The 22956-nt window shown below is 39.4% G+C and overlaps 1 protein-coding gene and 1 pseudogene across 2 annotated transcripts in view; one reads left to right on the top strand and one right to left on the bottom strand.

Moving 5' to 3' along the window:
* Positions 1 to 7885: 7885 nt before the first annotated feature.
* Positions 7886 to 22956, bottom strand: part of Paaf1 (proteasomal ATPase associated factor 1) — a 28683-nt gene continuing 13612 nt past the window's right edge. For both annotated transcript variants that reach the window (XM_027942724.3, XM_027942723.2), the window contains 6 exons: positions 21154 to 21348; positions 16672 to 16763; positions 15097 to 15212; positions 13204 to 13286; positions 9898 to 9980; positions 7886 to 8319 (listed from right to left, as the gene is read on the bottom strand). In XM_027942724.3, the coding sequence (XP_027798525.1) occupies positions 8242 to 8319; positions 9898 to 9980; positions 13204 to 13286; positions 15097 to 15212; positions 16672 to 16763; positions 21154 to 21348 (647 nt within the window). In that variant the 3' untranslated portion in view covers positions 7886 to 8241. The remainder of the gene's footprint in view (positions 8320 to 9897; positions 9981 to 13203; positions 13287 to 15096; positions 15213 to 16671; positions 16764 to 21153; positions 21349 to 22956) is intronic.
* On the top strand, positions 11180 to 11665 carry LOC114098481 (fatty acid-binding protein, heart-like; annotated as a pseudogene).

Genomic DNA, 22956 nt, shown 5'->3' with positions numbered 1-22956 from the left:
TTTATATTTCCAGAAAAGTTGTAAAGATAGATGAGAGAGTTCCCATATCTCACATTGTTTCCTTTATTAACATCTTTATTTTGTTAAATGTTTTTTAGTTGTAGATGGACACAATCCCTTTATTTATTTATTTATTTCTATGTGGTGCTGAGGATTGAACCCAAGGCCTCACATGTGCTAAGCAAGTGCTCTACCATTGAGCTACTCTCCCAGCCCCCTTTAATAACATCTTACATTAGTGTGGTTCATTTGTCACAAATAATGAACAATATTGATATATTATTTTTTTTAAATATTTACTTCTTTAATTTTTAGGTGGACACAGTATCTTTATTTCACATTTATGTGGTGCTGAGAACTGAATCCAGTACCTCACGCACGCTAGGCGAGCACGCTACCACTTGAGCTACATCCCCAGCCCCATGAACAATATTGAGATATTATTATTAACTAAAGTTCATATTTTATCCAGGTTTCCTAGTTATTTTTTTAATACCTTGATTTTATTTGTTTTATTTTTATGTGGTGCCAGGGATCGAACTCAGGGCCTCACGCATGCTAGGCAAGCACTCCACCACTGAGCCACAACCCCAGACCGGTTTCCTAGTTCTTAACCTAATATCTTTCAAGATTCTGTCCATGACACCATATTACATTTAGTTGCTGTATTAGTCCATTTTCTGTTGCTGTAACAAAATACCTGAGACTGGATTATTTATAAAGAAAAGAAGTTTATTTAGTTCACAATCTTGGAGGTTGAAAGAACCAAACAGCATGATGCCAGTTCAGGCAAGGAACCCATGATTGTCCCATCTTGACAGATAAGGCATCATTGTGGGAGCACATGTGTGAGAGAGCGACCTCACAATGAGACAAGAAGTCAGAGAGTAGGAAGGACTAACCATTTTATAACAACTCACTCACACAGCAATCAACCAGGGTCCCACAAGAATCCCTTCCAAAAGCAGTGCCCCCAATGATCCAGTCAACTCCCACTAGACTCCACATCCCTAATGGCACCACACTGGGAACAAACCTGATAACAGGGGGATAATCCACTTCCAGACCGCATCAGTTGTCATGCCTCCCCTTCATGTGATAGTTTCTTAGATTCTTCATGTTTTTGATGACCTCAACAGGTCAGATATATGATCTTCAACTGGGATTTCTTTGATGCTTTTCTCATGTGTAGACTTGGCTTACGGGGACATGACAGAGTGAAGTGCCATTTTAGCCCGGCATATCAAAGGTATGTACCGTCAACAAGACATCACAGATGGCGTGAACCTCCCTCACCTGCTGGCACAGTGTCTGTTGGTTCTCTCGCTGTAGTTAGTCTTCCCCGGTTTCACTTTGCACTCATTGGAAGGAAGTCACCACCCTTCAAGGATGTGTCAAGCTTCATCTCGTTGATGGCAGCCGAGCCCTGTTTGACACCACCCCCTTCCTGTCAATCGCCAAGCCCAGTCCATCCTGCCTCCTGGGCATCTCTCAGGCCCCTGCTCTGCCCTTACTTCTCACAGCCGTGGCCGTGTTCTGGCTGCATCTTTCAGCAAGACCACTATGGCTCCCTCACCATCTGCCTGCCTTGTCTCTCCTGCCCAGGGTGAAACTGCCGCCTGTGGCACACCAGCCCTCTGTGTCCCTTTCTACTCTCCCCCCCTCCACCTACCCTACATGTACCATGCTAGTTAGAATGGACCACAGCACTTTTACCGCCTGAACTGCTCTCTCTGAAATTCACTATGCTGTTACCTCTGCTCACAACCCTCCCACCAGCCACCATGAACCTGGCCTCCAACTAGCTAACTCCTGTTTTTTACTTTCATGAAATAATTTTATGTGCACAAAAAAAGCAGTATGAGAACGTTCCTTGTTGAAGGAATATCGACCCTGTGTCTCATTAGTCTCTTACCCTTTTTAACAACTGGCTCTGCAGAGGGGTCCAAAGAGTCTGATTTGTAGCATTTGCCATTTTTTTTTCCAAACGGATACAAACCAGCTCTATCATATCACTGTGTGTCTGTGTGTGTGTGTGTGTGTGTATATATATATATATATTTTTTTTTTTTCTTTTTTGGTACCAGGGATTAAACCCAGGGATGCTTAACCAATGATCCAAATCCCTACCCATTTTTATTTTTTATTTTGAGACAGGGTCTCACTAAGTTGCTTAGTAAGGGCCTTACTGAGTTGCTGAGGCTTGTCTCAGATTTGCAATCTGCCCGCCTCAGCCTTTTGAGCCACTGGAATTACAGGTGTGTGCCACCACACCTGGCTCATTGCATTTATTTATAATAACATATTTTGAATTTTATACAAGTGATATGATTTATACAAATAAAAAGTATCTCTGTGTGTATGACCTACTTTTACAGAGGGTATATTACTCTGTTGATAAACATTTGGGTATTGCATCAACTTTGTAAGGTAATGCCAGTTTTCTGATGTGGTTTTTCTTTTTGTTCCTCTGCTTGTTGGTAGGGAATAAACCCTACCATTTTTTTTTTTCCAAATGGATACTTGGTAAGGATCAAGCCCAGGAATCAAACCCAGGTGTGTAGGCAAGTGCTCTACCACTGAACTACAGCCCCAGCCATTTTTATTTTTTATTTTGAGACAGAGCCTGGCTAAACTGCTAAGGCTGACCTCACATTTGCAATGCTCCAGCCATAATCTCCCAGTAGCTCGGATTATAGGCATGGGCCCAAGTCTGATGTGGTTATTCTAATTTACACTGACAATTGCAGTGTATGAGAATTCCTTCTTTTCCACCTCCCCCCAACTCTTTTTTTAAAGGATTCTTAATTTTTTATACCTTTATTTTATTTATTGATTTTTTTAAATATGGTGCTGAGGATCGAACCCAGGGCCTCGCAAGTACTAGGCGAATGCTTACCGCTGAGCCACAACCCCAGCCCCTCCTCACCAACTCTTGATGTCAAGTTTTTAAATGCTTCTCATTATAGTAGGTGTAAAATAGCATCTCTGTTTACTCATAAAATTAACCATAACAAATGAAATATTATTTGGCAAAAAAAGCAAAGTACTGATATGTACTAAAATATGGATGAACTTTGCCAAGAGAAAGAAGCCAGACTTGAGAGTTCACACATTACATGATTCCATTTTCACAAAATATCCAGAATAGGCAAATCCACAGAAACAAAAAATTGGTTAATGGTTGTCAGGGCTGGAGGATAGGGAGTGGCTGCTAAAGCATATGGGATACCCTCCCAGGTACTTCAGGAGCTGTGGGTTATGGTGGCCAAGTCCAAAAACCAACCAAATACAACCAGTCCTGAAAATGGTACAGAAATGGTGTCAAAAACCCAATTACAAAGTTAAGAGTTTCTGAAGAGGGTAGAGCCCAAGTTCCCGAGGAACATGCATTTAGCCAAGAAATACAAGAAGGGCTGAAAGCAGAGGCAGGCAAGCAAGACCAAGGCTATGAGAGCATGTGCCGAGGCTATGGGGCCCTTAGCCCAATGGGGACAAGGGTGTCAGCTGCAAGCACCATCAACTCTCCTACCCAAGCTTGGGAAGTGTGTTTGTGCCCACGTTGCTAAAGTCTCAGGATCTGCCAGGCAAAGGTCAAAGCAAAGGCTCAAACCAAGACTCAGTCCCAGGTTGCAGCTGCAGCTCCTCTTCAGACTTCCAAAAGGACCCAGGCCCCCAGTAAGGATCCAGAGTAAAGGTGTATGGTGTCCCTTGGGCTACTGTCCACCTGGGCTGGTGTCCTCCTGTACTGTTTGTATAAATAAACATTATCAACCACCAGTGAAACTCCACATCAGGTACAACCACAAGAATGGGACCCTAATTAGAGTAAGTTGTACCCCCTGGATGTATAATATGTCAAAATATACTCTACTGTCATGTATTAAAAAGAATAAAAAATAAGCATCATCAGTTACAGAACAAGTGGACATCATTCAGCCCCCAATATGATGCGCTTAGGACATAGAATCACCTCTGTGGTGTTCTTGTCAAAATGTATAACCTAAATTTAATCATGAGGAAACATAAGACAAACCCAAATTAGGGATTCTTCCCCACATCGGCCTATACTCCAAAAACAAGAGAGGCCTGAAAGAAAAGGAAAAACCAAGACACTGCTTCTGATAGGAAGCAAATAGATGTGACATGTGATGCTGGATTAGATCCCAGAAAACAGAGGAGAGGGTGATCATAAAGGACATCACTGGGGCACCAGGAAAGACTGTACTGAGACCCTGACAGTACAGGGTCAGTGTTGATTTCCCTCTTCTACAGCTACACTGTGGTGATAAATGGGTGTCCTTTGTTTTAGTAAATACATCCTGAAGTATTTAAGGATAACAGGACATGACACTTATATATTCTCCAATGAATCAAAAACAATATATACAGCACTCATAGAAATAAGAATAAAGCAAATATAATAAAATAAAAAGTTTAACAACTGGGAGATCTGGGCAGGGGTATACTAAAATCCTTTGTGCTGTTCTTGCAAATTTTCTGTAAGGTTGAAATTATTTCAAAATGAGTAAAATAAAAGAACATAAAATATATGTAACAAAGAGACTTGTTCCAAAAAAGAAATCTTTACGTAGGACTGTGTCTGGCCCAGATGGTATACTCCGTAGCAGAGACCACTGAGGTTTTCAAGCCTGAGAAAAAGAGGTACTTCTCACTAGAAGTCACAAGGGGGCACCTGAAAGCTAAGAAACAAGATCCACCACAGGATTTCACCAGGCCTGTGCTGCCACAGATGGACAGGAGCTACATTGTTCTTGATCCAGAACGTACTCCTCAATCCTAAAGGAAAAGAATACTTTGCTGACAACTGGAGCTCCTTCAACTCACAGTGCCCAAGGCTCTGGAGCGCCTGGGAGCTGGCCTCTGATCCTTCTGTTTGGGCCTGGATTTCAGAGCAGCTGTCAAGGGTCACTACATCTCTCACAACCAGGACATCAATTTTTTAGACCTATGAAAACCGGTTTATGAATGTGACAGCAATGCAGAGGAGTAAACCCTGGAGTGGGAACTCAGAGATGGTCATTTGCTGTGCTCAGCCATCTCTCTCTTCATCCTGTTTCTTTCACTAGAGATTGAACGCAGGGATACTGTACCACTGAGCGGCATCCCCAGTCCTTTTTTATTTTGAAATACAACCTAAGTTGCTTAGGGTGTCACATGTTGCTGAGGCTGGCCTCAAACTTGAGATTCTCCAGTCTCAGCCTCCTGAATCACTAGGATTATAGGCATGTGCCATGGTGCTCAGGTCACCCTGTTTTCTTGAACTTCTGAAAGTTCCCCCTTGGCCTCCTAGGATTCACAAAACTCTGGAATCTGTCCCCTCTGGTCTACCTGGTTCTATAAAAAAATCACTCCTTAAAATGAGCTTGCTGACTGGTTCCAGAGCCTCTGCACGCCTTCCATCTCTTGAAACTTCCTTCTCAGCCTAGCCCAGCCTCACCATGGTAGATGCTTTTGTGAGCACCTGGAAACTAGTGCACAGAAAGAATTTTGATGACTACACAAAGTCACTTGCTACCAGGCAAGTAGCCAGCATGACCAAGCCTACCACAATCATCAAAAAGAATGGAGACACCAACATCAAAAAACACAGAGCACTTTTAAGAACACGGAGATCAGCTTTCAGCTAGGGGTGGAGTTTGATGAGACTAAAGCCGATGACAGGAAGGTCAAGTCCACTGTGACGCTGGATGGAGGAAAACTTGTCCATGTGCATAAGTGGGACAAGAAGGGACTACACTTGTGTGGGAGCTAAAGTGATAGAAAACTCACACAGAAAAAGAAAAATTACTTCAGTCATCTCTCTTGGCACCTGCACAAGACTACATGATGCTCGTGACTACATAAACAGTTTAGAGATGATTATAGAAAGGATATAAAAACAGATTTTGGAGACTGACCAAGGTCCAAATCAAAGCTGTGGTATTTAATTTCTTGAGTCTCAGTTTCCACATCTGATTAAAACAGGAATCCCGTTGGATTTTTACGAGTGTTGTAAGGACAGCGAGACTCAGGTGCACACCTGCCATCCCAGCTACTCATAAGTTCAAATAGAAGGATTTTAAGTTTGAAACCAGCCTGGGAAACTTAGTGAGACCCTGTCTCAAAATAAAATTTAAGAAAGAGTAGGATGTAACTCAGATGCAGAACCCTCTTGGGTACAATCCCCAGTACTACCAAGAAAAAAAAATTATTATAAGGATGTTTAGATATATAAATATAATATTTAGAACAGAGCTGGTACTTGTTAGATATTCAACAAAATGCAGTATTTTGACACTCTGGTTTAGGTATAATCAAAAGTGTTGTAGAAAAAATTCAATTTAAAGTTAAAATATAAGTGAAAAAGTTAGCCTGGCAAGGTAGTGCACACCTCTAGTCCTAGCAACTTGAGAGGCTGAGGCAGGAGGATCACAAATCAGAGCCCAGCTTGAACAACTTAGTGAAACCCTGTCTCAAAATTAAAAAATTAAAAGGGTGGGGGATGTTGCTCAGTGATTAAGCACTCCTGGATTCAATTCCTGATAACAGAAGGAAAAAAAAAGATAAAGTTCCTGCTCTCAGACACTTGGCAAATCAGATACTTGGCAAATTACTTCATCTCTCTGAGTCTCACAGTGTTCAATCTCTGAAAGTCACAGTTTTAAGAATGTATTTTTCTTGCGGGGGGGGTGGGGGGGTGGGTACCAGGATTTAACCCAGGGGTGCATTACCACTGAGTTACATCTCCAGCCCTTTTTTTATTTTGAGACAGGGTCTCACTAAATTGCTTAGGGCCTTGCTCAGTCACTGAGGCTGACTTTAAACTTGTGATCCTCCTATCTCTGCCTCTCAAGTTGCTCGGATCACCGGGGCACACCACCACACCCAGATGAAAATATATATTTAAGAACTCTGTTAACCATGTTATTACCCTAGCCAGAAATAACATTCTTCCCTTAAATAAACCAAAATCTTAGCCTGCATAGCCCAGCTCAAGTGTTGTATCCTCCAAGAATCCTTTCTAAAATCATCTCTAAACTGTAAATAATAGGGTATCTTTATGCTCAACATTGCTAAAAACAATGAGGAAGGTCTAAATGTGCTGAGATGGAAAGATCTTGGAAATACTAAGTGAAAATAAACCATGGCACACACATTACAATTCGATTTTTATGTTTGGGGAAAATAAGTGTTTTATGTTTAGGAAAAGAGGAGACCATGCCATTCTCTAAAAACTCTTCAATAGTTTGTCATTGCTGACCAAGTCCAAGCTCCTGACCTGACATTCAATCAAGCTTCTTCACTATTTGGTCCTGTCAGCCTTTCTGGTCACATCTCCCATCCTATGAGCCCTGGTTCCTGCTATAACTAAAGTGCCCTCAGGATGTCTTCCTCTAGGTCGATGGTTCAGACTTCAGCTTGCAGCAGAATCACCTAGGAGGTCTGTTACAATATAGACTGCTGGCTAAACTCACAGAATTTCTGACTCAGGTCTGGGGTGGGACCCAAACTTTTCTCTTTCTAGTAAGGTCCTAGGTGATATTGATGCCACTATTTCAGAGACCACAGATTGACAACGACTGCCTTCACCATGATCAAGATTCAACTCCCTTACCTATACAGAGGCTGACTAACCTTAATAGTTTGCCTGGGACTGTGCCAGTTTGAGCACCAAAATTCCCATGCTGCCCAAACCCCTCAGTTCTGGGAAAACAGGGAGAGCTGATACCCTGCCTAAGAATTTCTCTCAGGATATTTACTGCTAATGCCAAATATCCTTCTCTAGGGCCAGGTCAACAGGGACTGCCGAGGAAGGAGTTCTATCATCTTCCCTTTTGGATCGAGTAAGAGAATTTAACAAAGTTTTCCAAACTCAAGACTCTTCCAAACATATTTTCTTTATTTCTTCCAGCAAACAGGCTTTAGTTCTCTGTGCCTTGTAAACAATTAACACAACTGGTGAGAGAATAAAATATAAGCATCCAGATCTTTGCCCTGTGTTGTGGGCTAAATTTACGCAAAGAAAAGCTGGGGCAAAGGCAGTGAGCACAAGTGAGCTTCTCACTCAGTTCAAGGTAGGTCTTGGGATGATTGTTCCACATGGGCCAGTACAGTTAACTTGCTGTGACTTCCAAGCGGTGCCCAAGACATTAAGGAGCCACAGACCTTGGGAAATATGGGTAATGTTTCTGTTCTTTGTTGATCAGGGTCAACCCTTTTCACTAACTGGGAAAGGGGTCAGAGGTCAGAAAGCTGATAGCGCCGCACAAGACCATCTCGACAGCACGTATAGATCTGCTTCTCCCACGTGGCTACCTGGAACACAAGAATTCACAGCTCAAGGGAAGCCTAGAATTTTTTCATTTCAAAATGGTGGAAGTTTGCTATTAGCCCATATTAATCCAAAGGAGTCTGAGAAACTTTAGTAACTCTGAAGGCAAAAGAAGATTACATCCATAATACAAATTTACAAAATCTTTGTCCAAGGTCAGGGAATGCTAAGACTACAGAACAGAGACACTAATAGGTCTAAGTGAAATGCAAACCTCTTAGTGTTGTGTAAGATTTCATGCAGAGGGTCTGCATCTGGGGACAGATGGTCCACAGATTGGCTTGGGTATCCTTGAACCTCATAAAATTGTATGTGAAAAAGTTCCAAATATGTGCCTTTTTTCTGAGAAGGAGTTCATTAACTTCTCAAAGAAAGGAAAGAAATACTAACCTCAGGGAAATAGCATGCATTCTGAAATTAACTTAATCTAGGGCCTGCTACCATATAACTGCATGACTTAGGGCAATTTTCTCAATCATTTTGAGAAATCCTTGGCCCCAGTTTACTCTTTTGTAAAATGGAAATGATATGCCAGTTCACAATATAGATCACTTTTAGGAATTTTAAAAAGTAAAATGGACCTATATGCATTTACCTGGGAAAAGCTCCAAGATGTTAAGTAAAAAATAAATAAATCATAGGGAAACATCTATGGAATAATCCCAGTTATATATGCAAACTAAAGATTAAAACTATATTTATATAAGGGCATTAATACACGGATACAAATATATAAATTCTCTAATAGTCTTAAAAGATATATGCAAAACTATAAATGCTAGTTATTGCTACAAAGACTGGAATTATATAAGTTTTAGAGCCAACTTTTCAGCCTGTTATAACTTTTTATAGGTATGTATTAATTGTACAACTTTTTGAAAACAAGAAAAAATCGGAATAATAACACACATATCTCAAGGAAAAGTAATAAAGATTAGATGAGATAATATTTACAAAAACATCAAATATAATGTCTGGTCAATAAATATGACTTCATCTTTCATTTTTCTCTTTCCACTCTAATCAAATGAGATAATCAGTCTTTACCTTTAAATAAAATTATTGCTAAAACTTAAAGAATATATTTATAGTTAGGTGTGGTGTACACACCTCTAATCCCAGCTACTTGGGAAACTGAGGCAGGAGGATAGCAATTTCAAGTCCAGCCTCAGCAACTGAGTGAGATCTTGTCTCAAAATAAAATTTAAAAAGGGCTGGGGTACATGTAGTTCATTAGTAGAGCACCCCTGGCTTTGGTACTCAAAAAAAAAACCTTTCACATGCATTATCTCATTACTATCCTCATTTACAGATAGAAAGTAAAGTAATTTTTCAAGTTTCTACAGTCAGTAAGTGATGAAGTCAGCCGGTTTTGACTTAATACCTGGAATTCTTTCTGTCCCACCATACCGCTTATATAATAAGTTGTATTTTATAATAACTTCCATAATAAGCAGTATTTTAGCACCCTAATGACCACAGATAGCCTGATTTAGTCCTTTCAAAGCCCTAGATCCCAGGAGAGAATCACCCAGACCTGGTGTCCTTTTATGCCTGTATACCTTATACACGGGGTCACAGTCAGCTTCAGTGAGCTCAATGACATAGTCTAGGTCTTGCTGAATAATGAAACAGCTTCCGTCACCTAAAAGGCAGAAAGGTAATTTAGACAACTAAAGAGATGCTGCATACCATAAACCAATATACTCCATATTTTGACTTTTTTATATAGATTAGTAGCCTGAAAAAGATGGTCCTAATATGCAAAAAGCAAGTAAGTCTTACTATGTGGGCTAACTACAATGATCTACAGTGGCTGCCTAGAATGCTTGGCTGGGGAGGATTTGAAGGTCAATTGTAGAGTCAGTGGAAGAAAGACCATATTTGATTTTTAGAACCTGCCAAATGCACAGAGCAAGCAACTATAGGCTTATACATTTATTTACAAACTTATCCTTAACAATGATTTTTTTTTTTAATTCTTAATATTTATTTTTTTTCAGTTTTCGGCGGACACAACAACTTTGTTTGTATGTGGTGTTGAGGATCGAACCCGGGCCGCACGCATGCCAGGCGAGTGCGCTACCGCTTGAGCCACATCCCCAGTCCAACAATGATTTTTAATAAGAACTGTCTATACAAAAGTTTCCTTTAAGAAAAATTTTTATATCCCCAAATTATTCCCGAAATTATAAATTTGGGCTGGGCACAGTGGTGCATGCCTATAAACCCAGCAGCCTGAGAGATTGAGGCAAGAGGATCGAAAGTTCAAAGTCAGCCTCAGCAACTTAGCGAGGCCCTACGCAACTTAATGAGACCCTGTCTCTAAATAAAATATTAAAAAGAGCTGGGGATATGGCTCAGTGGTTAAGCACCCCTAGGTTCAATCACTGGTACCAAAAAAACAAAACAAAAAAAAAATTGGGAGGAAAATAAAAGTATATCTAATCTTAATTGGGATGGAGATCAGTATAAAGTGTTTACCTACCAGGTATAAAGCCCTGAGTCTAATCCCCAGTCCCACAGGGGAAAAAATTAAGTACATCTAATCTTTTTTTTTCCCCACTATATCTAATTTTAAACTTAATTTTCTTGAAACTTGAGATAATATGTAAACTACTTTAAAAGATGATCTTTGCTGCTTTATTTAATATAAAAGTGGTACATGCTCAATGAAGAGAATATTAAAAATAAATAAAACATGGGAAATAAATCACCCATAATCTACCAAAGATAATTAATATTAAAATTTTGACCATTCTTCCAATCTTAATAAAAATTTATTTTACATGGTTAAAAGCATGCTGCATATGCTGCATAAAGGAATATCTTTGGTCCCGGACTCTACAAGCCTTCCATCTCTCGCAGCTTGCTTCTCAGCCTAGCCCAGCCTCACCATGGTGGACGCCTTCGTGGGCACCTGGAAACTAGTGGACAGCAAGAATTTCGATGACTACATGAAGTCACTTGGTGTGGGCTTTGCTACCAGGCAAGTGTTCAGCATGACCAAGCCCACTACAATCATTGAAAAGAATGGGGACACCATCATCTTAAAAACACAGAGCACCTTCAAGAACTTGGAGATTGGTTTTTAACTGGGGGTGGAGTTTGATGAGACTACAGCAGATGACAGGAAGGTCAAGTCCACTGTGACGCTGGATAGAGGAAAACTTGTCCACGTGCAGAAGTGGGATGGGCAAGAGACTACACTTGTGCAGGAGCCAAATGATGGGAAACTCATCTTGACACTCACCCATGGCAGTGTAGTGTGCACTTGCACTTACGAGAAAGAGGCATGACCCACCAGCAGTGTCACTGACTATTCCTCTGCCAACTGCCAACCCCTGGACTCAGCACCACATTACCCCATTTTTTTTCCTCTGGCATTTTGTATAAACCTACTTTGGGGAATTCTTCTGGGGTCAAATGACACCAGCCTGGATCCCCAGTTTCCATTGTGTATGTGTGTGTGTTTCTTTTCTTTTTTTAAAAAACTGTATCCAAATATGCTCTGAAGTCAATAAAGCAGAGCAGAGGCCGTGTAGTTGCCTCTGGTGGAAAAAAAAAAAAAGGAATATCTTTGTACAGGAACTGGGTGTGGTGGTACATGCCTATAATCACACCTATTCAGGCGGCTGAAGAAGGAAGATTGCAAGTTCAAAATCAGCCTCAGCAACTTAATAAGACCCTGTCTCAAAACAAAATTAGAAAAGGGGCTGGGAATATAGCTCAGTGGTAGAGTACCCTCAGGTTCAATTCCTAGTACCAGGAAAAAAAAAAAGAGAGAGAGAGAGAGGTCTCCTCACTAATCACTAAAGAATTCCAAAGAGCTCATAGATTGTAATATGCCCAACTTCTAAACAAGTACAGAATTCCCCTGCAGAGTAGCTGTGCTGCCAGGGTGCTCAATGGCAGCTTCCTTCTCAAGGAATATAAAGTGCTTCCTTATTATAACTGAGATGTGACGTCTGATAACTTTCTCCCATTGGTTTTAGTTTTATCCTCTGAAAACAGATAGTTATACTTTTACTCTCTTTGCCTTCAGCTGTTAGTGACAGAAGTCATGCTTTGCTTTCTTCCCAGCAGAAAACAGCTACAAAAAGTAGAAAATCCAGGAGTTAGCTCTTCTCCACCTGCTACCCCTCCTCTAACCCACCCACTGCCTGCAACATATATGTTCATATTCAATGAAAAAAATGGCCTAAGGGTAAGGCAGGGAGGGAAGAATTATCAAGGCCCTCCTGGGTGGCCAATCTGCAGGTTGTCAGGGATATTAAGCTCTTGCTTCAGAGATGCCTCTGAGACAAGATAAGCTGCTCATGTGCCATAATATGACCCTGGTTTGAAGTCCACATTCCTTTTGTCTCAAAAATCTCACTTTAAGCTATAGTGGGAAACTAACCATGATCTCATCATCTTCTCACCATTATTACCCCATTCAGCAAGGAAAAATGACATCTACTATTGAGTTCACAATCACAGATTCACGTGTCTGCCACACTAACTGTGAGTTCCTTTAGGGAAGAGAACATAATTGACTGATGACTGAATCCTCAGTGTTTTGCAACTTAGGACCACACATTTGCTCTACCAATGTTTACTGAGTTCCCACTATTTAGTGAGCATTAAACTAACTGATGGAGATAATAAAATGATGAATAAGGCACTGTTACAATTGCAAGAAGCCTGGACTAGGGGGAAATACAGACAATTACAAAGCAGAGTGATAAAAACTATGTCATAAGCACAATATGCCAAAGAATCATGGAGGACCATGCCCCATCTCGGACATAGATGAGCCACTTACAACTATGTTTAATTAACTGAACAAGATGAAACAAGCTCTCTTAATTGGCTACTGGACCTACCTTGGCTAGCAATGAATCCATCTCTGAAACTCAGTAGGGATAGAACTGGTGCTCCTGATCTGTGGATGACTTGTATCGGAACCCTAGAATTTAAAGTAAAAGGGGAAGTTTTACTTTCACTCTTTTTCTTTGAAAGCACTGCTTGACTATATTCAACATATAGTACTAACCACATAAAAGGAAACAGGACAAATGATCTCTTTCCTGGCAAGATCCTTAACTGGAAGATTGAAGTAACTCAAATTCACCTTGAAGTAAATCTAAATGTGTCTCTAAACATGAAATAAGTCACCAACAACATCTCAGGTTTTATTTTTATTGGTACTAGTGATTGAACTCACGGATGCTCTACCACTGAGCTACATCCCCAGCTTTTTGTTTTGTTTTCTTTTTTGAGATAGGTCCTTGCTAAGTTGCTTAGGGCCTTGCTAAGTTGCTGAGGCTGGCCTCCAACTTGCAATCCTTCTGCCTCTAACTTCCAAATTGCTGAGATTATAGGTGTGAGCCATCATGCTGGGCAACATGTCAAGTTTTTAGGAGAGAACTGACATGGATTGAAAATAACAATGTTAACAATGTGTTAATCTTTTTATTTAAAGATAGAATTAGAACTATTTGTAAAATATTAAAATTGTCAGGACACTGAAATGAAAGATAAAAATGGTGGCTACAGAAGCCATTCAATAAATATTAGTTAAACAAAAGAAGGAAATAAAAGAAAGAAGGGCCAGAATAATAGAGATTGTTAGGTCCTGCAACAGAGAGCTTACATGATTCTCTTTAGATATCTGTAAGCCCAGGATAAGGCTGGTCTTAGATCATGATAAAACTAAACAAAACACAGAACCAGCTTTACTTGAATTAAAAATTAGCATTCAATCTTAGGCCAGTCCGGGTCTAACTGCTTAGAGAAAATTATTGAGTTCCTTAAAGTTAAAGGTTCTAAGGCAGTAGCACACGCCTATAATCGCAGTGGCTCTGGAGGCTGAGGCAGGAGGATTGTAAATTCAAAGCCAGCCTCAGCAACTTAGCAAGGCCCTAAGCAATTCAGTGAGACCTTGTCTTTAAATAAAATATAAAAAAGGGATAGGGATGTGGCTCAGTGCCCCTGAGTTCAATCCCTGGTACCAAAAAAAAGTTCTAGAAAATCATTTTTTTAATTAATTAGTTTATTTCTTCTAACTTTTTTATACATGACAGCAGAATGCATTTCAATTCATAGTACACATATGGAGCACAGTTTTTCGTTTCTCTGGTTGTACACAAAGTAGAGTCACACCATTCATGTCTTCATACATGTAGAGTAATGATGTCCATCTCATTCCACCATCTTTCTTACCCCCATGCCTCCTCCCTTTCCCTTCCTCCTTCCCCTTTGACCTACCAAAGTTCCTCCATAGAAAATCATTTTAAATGAAATGTTAGTTCTTATTTAAGCTTAGTTTTCAAAGCAAATATTATAGTTGGATAATCATGACAGTAGGAATCAAATTAATCTTTTACTATTATTCCAGGAATAATAAAAACAATCAGATAATTCACACCAGAAGAACTTTAATGATGGAAAAACAAACTTTTTTTTTCTTTGGTACTGGGGATTGAACTCAGGGGCACTCAACCACTGAGCTGCATCCCCAGCCCTAGTTTATATTTTATTTAGAGACATGGTCTCACTGAGTTGCTTAGCAGCTTTGCTGAGGATGGCTCTGAACTCATGATCCTCCTGCCTCAGCCTCCAGAGCTGCTGGAATTACAGGCATGCGCCACCAAGCCCAGCTGGAAAACTATACTCTTAATTCAACAGTTATTATATGTTAGGATAAACCAATGTTAAAGCCAATAAAAAATTCCACTCTGTAGAAGATCTACATCATAAAGGGAAGGATGACTCACGTTGGACTTCTCACGTCTAGCTGATAAATGTTTCCATCTTGTGTCCCAGCCAATAGCAAGAAGCCAGAGAGAAAAGTACAGCAGTTGAAGGCATCTGAGCCAATAAAGAGGAACACCTGGAAATATACAGGAGACACAAATGTTGTTTGAAGATTAATTTGTTTCTAGGAATAAACAGACACCAAAAAGGGGGGAAAATTCTTATTTTTTAGAGATATCTTCTTTCTTCCCTCTTTAAGTAGACTTGAATGGGAAACAAAGCATTCACCATTGCTGAAGAAGGAAGCTGTCCCAGGGTTTCAGAAACTGAGGTTGGCTGAGGACTTGAGTAGTATATATAACACCATACTTTGAAATAACAGTTCTCAAACTGTTAACCAACACTCTTTCTTTCACTACAAAAATTTCCACCCCTTTCCATTACAACTCTCTATTTGAGAAACATTTATAATTCCCACATTTAAATTTTGCTTCCTATCACTTCCAGCAACCTTTTGAAGGGGTACTTTGTAGAAAAAGAAACAAACTTAATTAGCTGTTCAGGAGGCTGAGGCAGGAGAGTCCCAGGTTCAAGGCCAGCCTGAGTAACTTATTGAGACCCTTTCTTAAGAGTGCTTGCCTAGCATGTGCAAACTCCTGGGGTTCAATCCCCAGCACCAAAAAAAAAAAAAAAAAAGAAGAAAGAAACTTAAATAAAGTGACAACTTAATGAATCACAGTTCTTCTCATGCATCTAAAAAAAATTATATTTTTTACTTATCCCATACAGTTAGCTCAAACTGATCACTTCCCCCTCAAAAATAAACAAAAAAAACACTGATGTTCCTTTAGAAATAAAAGGTAACAAAAATGGTAATGCTCTTGGGACAAACTTTGAAAATGAAAACATCACTAGCAGAATGGAGTAACAATAGGAATGAAAATACAAAGGTTTTGGCCAAATCAAATCAGTCAAATTGTCTGAATGATGACAGGAACTAGAAGGAAATTTTAAAAATCTATCTAATCTTAGGGAAGACTGAGTTTAGCGAAGAGTACAATTTGCCCAACAAAACCTCACAGGATGAAAGAAGAAAAATCACCTAATTCTTTCAAATATTTTCTTGTCATTAGTTGATGAAGAATCCTGAATGTATGAGCCCTTTAATAAGAATTTCTCTATGTTATCTTAAAAACAGAAGGACCCATAAAGAGGATCTATCCAACCTTATCATTTTACATACAACATGGTAAGGCTCAGAGAGGAAAAGTAACTATAAAAAGGTCACAAAGCATAAAGCATTTCATCCTGATCACATAACCCTATGAGGTAAATCCTATTATGCCCAGTTTAGTGATAAGGAAACAGGCTCAGAAGTTACAGAAACTGTCTAGTGTCATATGCCATTAAATGGAATATCTAGGATTTAAATGTTGGCCCTATTCCAAGTCCCATGCTCTTAATCGCTCACACATGCAGCCTCCTCAAAATGTGACCATAAGGAATGAATAGAAAATATCTCTAAAATAGCTTGCCAAGAGTCAGAGTGAACTCAGAGTTCAGAGGTCTTATAGGAAAACATGGGAACAACTTGCCGGCTGCCTGCTCTGTAATCCCAAGCACTGCAGCTTCTTATCTTCCCGGGCCAATAGTAGCATTTTTGCCTCTGTTCCAACCTCTCGTTCACCTGCATGAAAGAGGAGCCATGTTAATGACAACCAGGCAGATGAGCTGGCAGTGCCCACACAACAGACACAATGGCCAGTTACCAGCAGAATTCATTAATTCTTTAAAAAGTCATGTTCCATTTGTCAGGGATTCATTAATTCTTTAAAAAGTCATGTTCTATTTCTCACTGTTGTATTTTTTATACAATGGTACATCCCCTGTCAAAATTTATAAAACTAGCCAGGCATGGTAGTGCATGCATATAATCCTAGCGGCTCAGGAAGCTGAGGCAGGAGGATCGCAAATTCAAAGCCAGCTTCAGCAAGGCCCTAAGTAAGCAACTTAGCAAGACCTTGTCTCAAAATAAAAAATAAAAAGGGCTGGGGATGTGGCTCAGTGTTAAACCCTTGGGTTCAATCCCTAGTACCAAAAAAGAAAAAAATTATAAAACTTAAATTAAAAAGCTGTGTATTAAAGAGTGGTTTTTACTATATATAAAAGATACCTGGACAAACCCAACTTTAAAAAGCTTAAGTTGTTTGTAATGTACTAAAACACCACACCAAGAGTAGGGATATAATGTAGGACAAAATAGTCTTCTGCCTTCTAAGATTTTAGTCTGAAGGAAATGAAATATATCCATTCACTCAACAAATATTCATTGAGGGTCTACAGTGGTGATGAACAGAAAAACAAGGTCCTTCCTTTTGAGGATTCCAATGGAATGAACCCATACGAGGAAAAAAAATAAGATATTTGGGGCTGAGATTGTGGCTCAGTGGTAGAGCACGTGCCTTGCAAGTGTGAGGCACTGGGTTTGATTCTCAGCACCACATATAAATAAAGAAATAAAATAAAGGCCCATCAACAACTAAAAAAAAATAAAATAAAATAAGATACTTTCAGAATGGTAAATTCTACAAAGGAACCAAAACAGGAAAATGTTACCAAACATAACTAGATGATGGGAGGTTGGGTAGGGGAAGGTAACTTTAAGTTTAAAGTTCAACTTTACAAAGGTTCTGTGGAGGTCACTTTTAATTGGACCTGTATGGTAGCCAGAAACCAGTCATATAAAGAGCTTTGGGAAGTATATTCCAGGTTAAGGGAGAAGGCAGCTAAGGCTAGGAAGCTGAGGTAGTTCACTATGCTGGAGAAGGTGGGTGGTGAGAACACATTAGGCTTCACAAAGGCTGGTGTGACATGAGGCAGGGGAGGACTGCAGGGGTCTGAAAGTTATGGAATTGATGAGCTTGCCTAGGGTGATATTGTACTCAGAGCTGAGCACCTAGTACTTAAGAGTGAGGCCTGATGATGTTTAAAAGTAGAAGAGAGGAGACTAAAAAGGAGATTAAGAAGAAACAGTCAATGAGATAGGAAAGAAAACTTAAGAGTGGTATCATAAAGCAAAGAAAGAAGTGCTTAGAAGAGGTTTAACTATATTTAATACTGCTGAATTCAGAAAGACAAGCACAGAGAAGTCAGACTGGATTAGGCAATATGGAGGTCACTGAAGACCTTGACAAGAATCATTTCAGTCAAGTAGTTGGGGCATAAACCATCCTAGAATGGACTCAAGAGTAAATAAGTAATGAAGAAGGAGAGAAAACAAGAATATATTCATTTAAATTACTTTAATCATCAACTAATCTTTGAAAACAACCCTGTATTTTAAATAATCATATGTCTATGAAATCCTAGGTTTGAGGCCAGGCTTGATGGCACATGGTAATCCCAGCACTCCTGTAATCCCAGCACCTCAGGAGGCTGAGGCAAGATGATAGTGAGTTCAAAGCCAGCCTCAGCAAAAGCTAGGTGCTAAGCAACTCAGTGAGACCCTGTCTCTAAATAAAATATAAAATAGGGTTGGGGATGTAGTTCAGGGGTCAAATGCCCTGGTACCCCACCCCCCAAAAAATTCCTAGGTTTCAAGTATGTGTATTATATTAATATTTAACAAATTAAAAATACTGTGGAAAATTATTTCATTAACCATTAATTGTACATGTAATGTGCATAGGAAATAAATACTCCCTATTAATCCATTAATCTCCAAAGAGGGGTCAGGGAACACCTAATGGTCAGTAATAGTTTTACCATGGTGCATCTATATGGGATGTTTTAGAGAGGTGGGGGAGCACCTACAGTGTGTCTAAAAGCAAGGGGCAAAATTAATCCAAATGAATTGAAAACCTATATATGGATGCTTTTATCAACTTTAATCATAATTGCCAACACTTGGAAGCAACCAAGATGTCCTTTGGTAGGTGAGTGGATAAACTGTATTATATCCAGACAACAGAATATCATTGAATACTATAGAGAAATGAATGGAGCCAGGCACAGTGGCACATGCCTTTAATCCCAGCTACTCAGGAGGAGGCAGGAGGATTACAAGTCTGAGCCCAGTCTTGGCAGCTTAAGAGAGACCCTGACTCAAAATAAAAAATAAGAGAATGTCTGGGGATGTAGCTCATAGTAAAGTATCCCTGAGTTTGATCCCGAGTACCAAAAAAAGAGGGATAATAAGCTATCAAGCCATGAAAAGACATAGAGGAATTTTAAGTGTATATTATTAAGTAGAAGAAATCAATCTGAAAAGGCTAAATCTAAATGATTCCAACTATGACATTCTGAAAAAGGCAAAATTACACAAACAGTAAAAAGATCTGTGGTTATAAGGAGTCAGGGGAGGAAATGATGAATAGATGGACCATGGAGGATTTTTAGGACACTAAAACTATTCTGTATGATACTATAATGATAGTATTACGGAGTGGATATGAAATGGCCCCCCAAAGCTCTTGTATTTCTGCAGGAATATTCAGAGGTAAAATGATTAAATTATTAGAACTTTAATAGAATCAGTCCATCCTAGTTTAAATGGCCTGACTGGGTGGTAACTGAAGATAAGTGGGGTGTGGGTGGAGGAGGTTGGGTCACTGAGGTTATGCCCTGGAAGGGCGTGTCTTCCTTCTGGCCCTTCCCCTTTGTTGTGCTGCCCAACCTTTGGTCCAGAACAATGGAGTCATCCATCTATGGATTGTAACCTCTGAAACTGTGAGCTTCAAATAAACTTTTCCCCCTCTAAGTTGTTCTTCTCAGGTATTCTGGTCACAGCAATGTAAAAGCTAACTAAAACAGATACATGTGATCATACATTTGTCAAAACCCACAGAAAGTACACCAGGAGTGAACCCTAATGTAAATTATAGATAGATCTTAGGTGATAATGATGTGCCAATGTAGTTTTATCCATTGAAACAAATGTACTACTTTTGTGTAGGATATTGACAGCAAGGAAGGCAATCTGGGGGTGAGGAGGTGGGGCAGAGGGTATATGACAACTCTATACTATCTGTTAAATTGTGTTGTGAATCTAAAACTACTCTAAAAATGTCTTTTTAAAATGTGAGATGCTAAGATGATGACAGGAAAAGTGGTCCTATGGAACAGAGGAGCAATTATTAGTATTATCATGGGAAAATAAAAATGAAAGTTGCCTTCCTGGGACTATACTATTCTGTCTTAACAGTTATTCAACCTTACTCTGAATTCAAGCTTCTAGTCCAAGTGTATCTTTTTATATAACAATCAATCTCACCTCCATGCCATAATGCCAACTGCCTCTACATCTACCCATAGCCACAGCTCCTGTTCTCCTACCCTTACCCATTCTAATCTATTCATCTGGAATTCATCTGTGAAGGTTTTGTTTGTTTGGCATACTGCTGGGGATTGAATGCAGGGCCTTGTGCATGCTAGCTAAGCAGGGCTTTGTGCATGCTAGCCAAGTACTCTACCACTGAGCTACACCCTTTGCCCAATCATGCACTTATTTTTTTTGTTTCTTATATATATATTATCTATTTCTTTGCTCTCCATTATAATCTAGTGTCTGGAATATTCAATTATTTGTTTAATAAATAACTGTTTATGTATAGTTTTCCTCTGAACTTATTATATTTGCATTAAGAATGACTAATTTGGGGGGCTGGGGTTGTGGCTCAGTGGTAGAGCGCTTGCCTTGCATCTGTGAGTCACTGGGTTCAATCCTCAGCACCACATAAAAATGAACAAGTAAAATAAAGGTACTATGTCCATATACAACTAAAAAAATATTTTAAAAAAAGAATAACTATTTTAGTCAAAACATTATTTTATAGATTAATTTTATCTACTAATTAACATTGTACTTACTCAAATACAATGATTATAGCATATACTTTCTTTGTAGATTCCAAAGCAACAGAATTATACTAGAAACACAGATAAATATTAATCTTATAGTGAAAATAGTAATACAGCTACAGAACAGAAAGGGATGAGGGGAAAAAAAAAGACACTAATGCAAACATTGCTGGGGGCTTAAGAAAACAAAACAAACTCATGTATCATTATTGACTCACTAGGTGTCTGCTCTGGGGAGCCAAGGTTTATGGAGTTGTCAGCAGCACCCACTGCTACTCCGTTAATGGATGAACCACAGTCTGCAATGACTCCCAAGCAGGCTGAGCGTCCACAATCCCAAAGTCGTGCTGTTCCATCTCGAGAACCAGACACCACATTCCTCCCTCGATCAACGATGGCTGTATCAAGGATACCTGGCAAGAGAAAAAAAGTAGCTAAGATGGAGAAGGGGGTAAAGCAACTATAAAGGGAGAGAAGATGGGGCTGCATAAATGACTTCATCCTTTTATGAACATATATTGAACATGAACATTCATGTTCCACATTCTGGGCGTTTTTAAGTGCCAGAAAACAAAAATAGATCCCTGCTTCCCAATGGTGCAAAGATTAGTAGTGAGAGACAGACAACAAAACCAAGCTCTGGACTTAATATTTAGTAGAGTTTTACAGAAGTGGTTTTTTAAGTTTTTTATTTTGGCTTCAACACACCCCCCCCCTTTTTTTTTATTTTGAAGAAAATTTAAGTGGACATCTTGGGGAGTTCAGTTTGCAAATCATTATGTTAAAAGATCCTGCTGGAAAAAGGATCTTAGGGCTTTTAAGAAACACCATCAGGAAGGGGGTCTCTCTCTCTCTCTCTTTTATTTTGGCGGGGGGGGGGGTACAGGGAATTGAATGCAAGTGTTTAACCACTGAGCCATATCCCCAGCACTATTTTGTATTTTATTTAGAGATAAGGTCGCTCTGAGTTGCTCAGGCCCTTGCTAAGTTGCCAAGGCTGGCTTTGAACTCTCAATCTTCCTGTCTCAGCTTCCAGATCCACTGGGATTACAGGTGTGTATTGCTGGGCCTACACAATAAACAATCAAAGATCTGCTTCTGTCTTCATTGTAAAGTTCCCACTATTTTAAAATGTTACTGAATTCCACAAAAGTGATACAAGCTTTTTGAAAAAACAATTCTGAAATGTATATACCCCAGGCAGGGAAGCTACAGTTGTAGCTAAGGAGCTGTGAACAGTATTAACTGTGTACAAGTCTCAAGTAACACTCAGCAAAGATGTGCCATCCAGAAAAGTTTTTCTTCCTATAAAAGTAGCATGGAAAATTACCATCCTCTAATAAAATGTCACTCACAATATAATGGCACCTAGTGTGGGTTTCTTCATACTTAGATGACAAGAATAAAAGGAAAGAGGAACCCTAAAGAATGGGAACCTCTGAGAAATTATTTCAGAAAGAAGCTATGAAAGTAGCAATTTCAAGAATGCCTTTGTGAGAGAAGCAGACTAGCTAAGACCTACTGGAAGTTACAAAAGGCTTTATATATCAAACCAAATAAATACAAGTCTTCAGAATATAAATCAAGGCAAACAGACATTTGCCTTCAAGAAAAGATTTCACTGAATTACATGTAAGCATCCCAGCAAGTTCACATATAACATTACACAAAACCACAACTAAAATATCTATAGACACAGAGCAAATTTCATATTTCTATATGTATATTTTTAACAAGTTCACTCTATTAAAATGATTTAGTTTTACTATCATATTAAGCTTTTTTAATTTTTATTTTTTTTATTGTAGTTGGACACAATACCTTTATTTTATTTATTTATTTTTATGTGGTGCTGAGGATCGAACCCAGGACCCCCACACATGCCAGGCAAGCACTCCACCACTGAGGCACTACCCCAGCCCCAGATTAAGCCGTTTTAAATGTTTCTAGGGAACAATGAAAATACATGTTTTTGCTTGGAGTCAACATACATCATTTCTGGGGCTGGGGTTGCGGCTCAG

The sequence above is a fragment of the Marmota flaviventris genome, chromosome 9 (assembly GCF_047511675.1).
Source record: "Marmota flaviventris isolate mMarFla1 chromosome 9, mMarFla1.hap1, whole genome shotgun sequence".
In the NCBI taxonomy this organism is placed as follows: Eukaryota; Metazoa; Chordata; class Mammalia; order Rodentia; family Sciuridae; genus Marmota; species Marmota flaviventris.
This window is presented reverse-complemented; position numbering and strand designations above follow the sequence as displayed.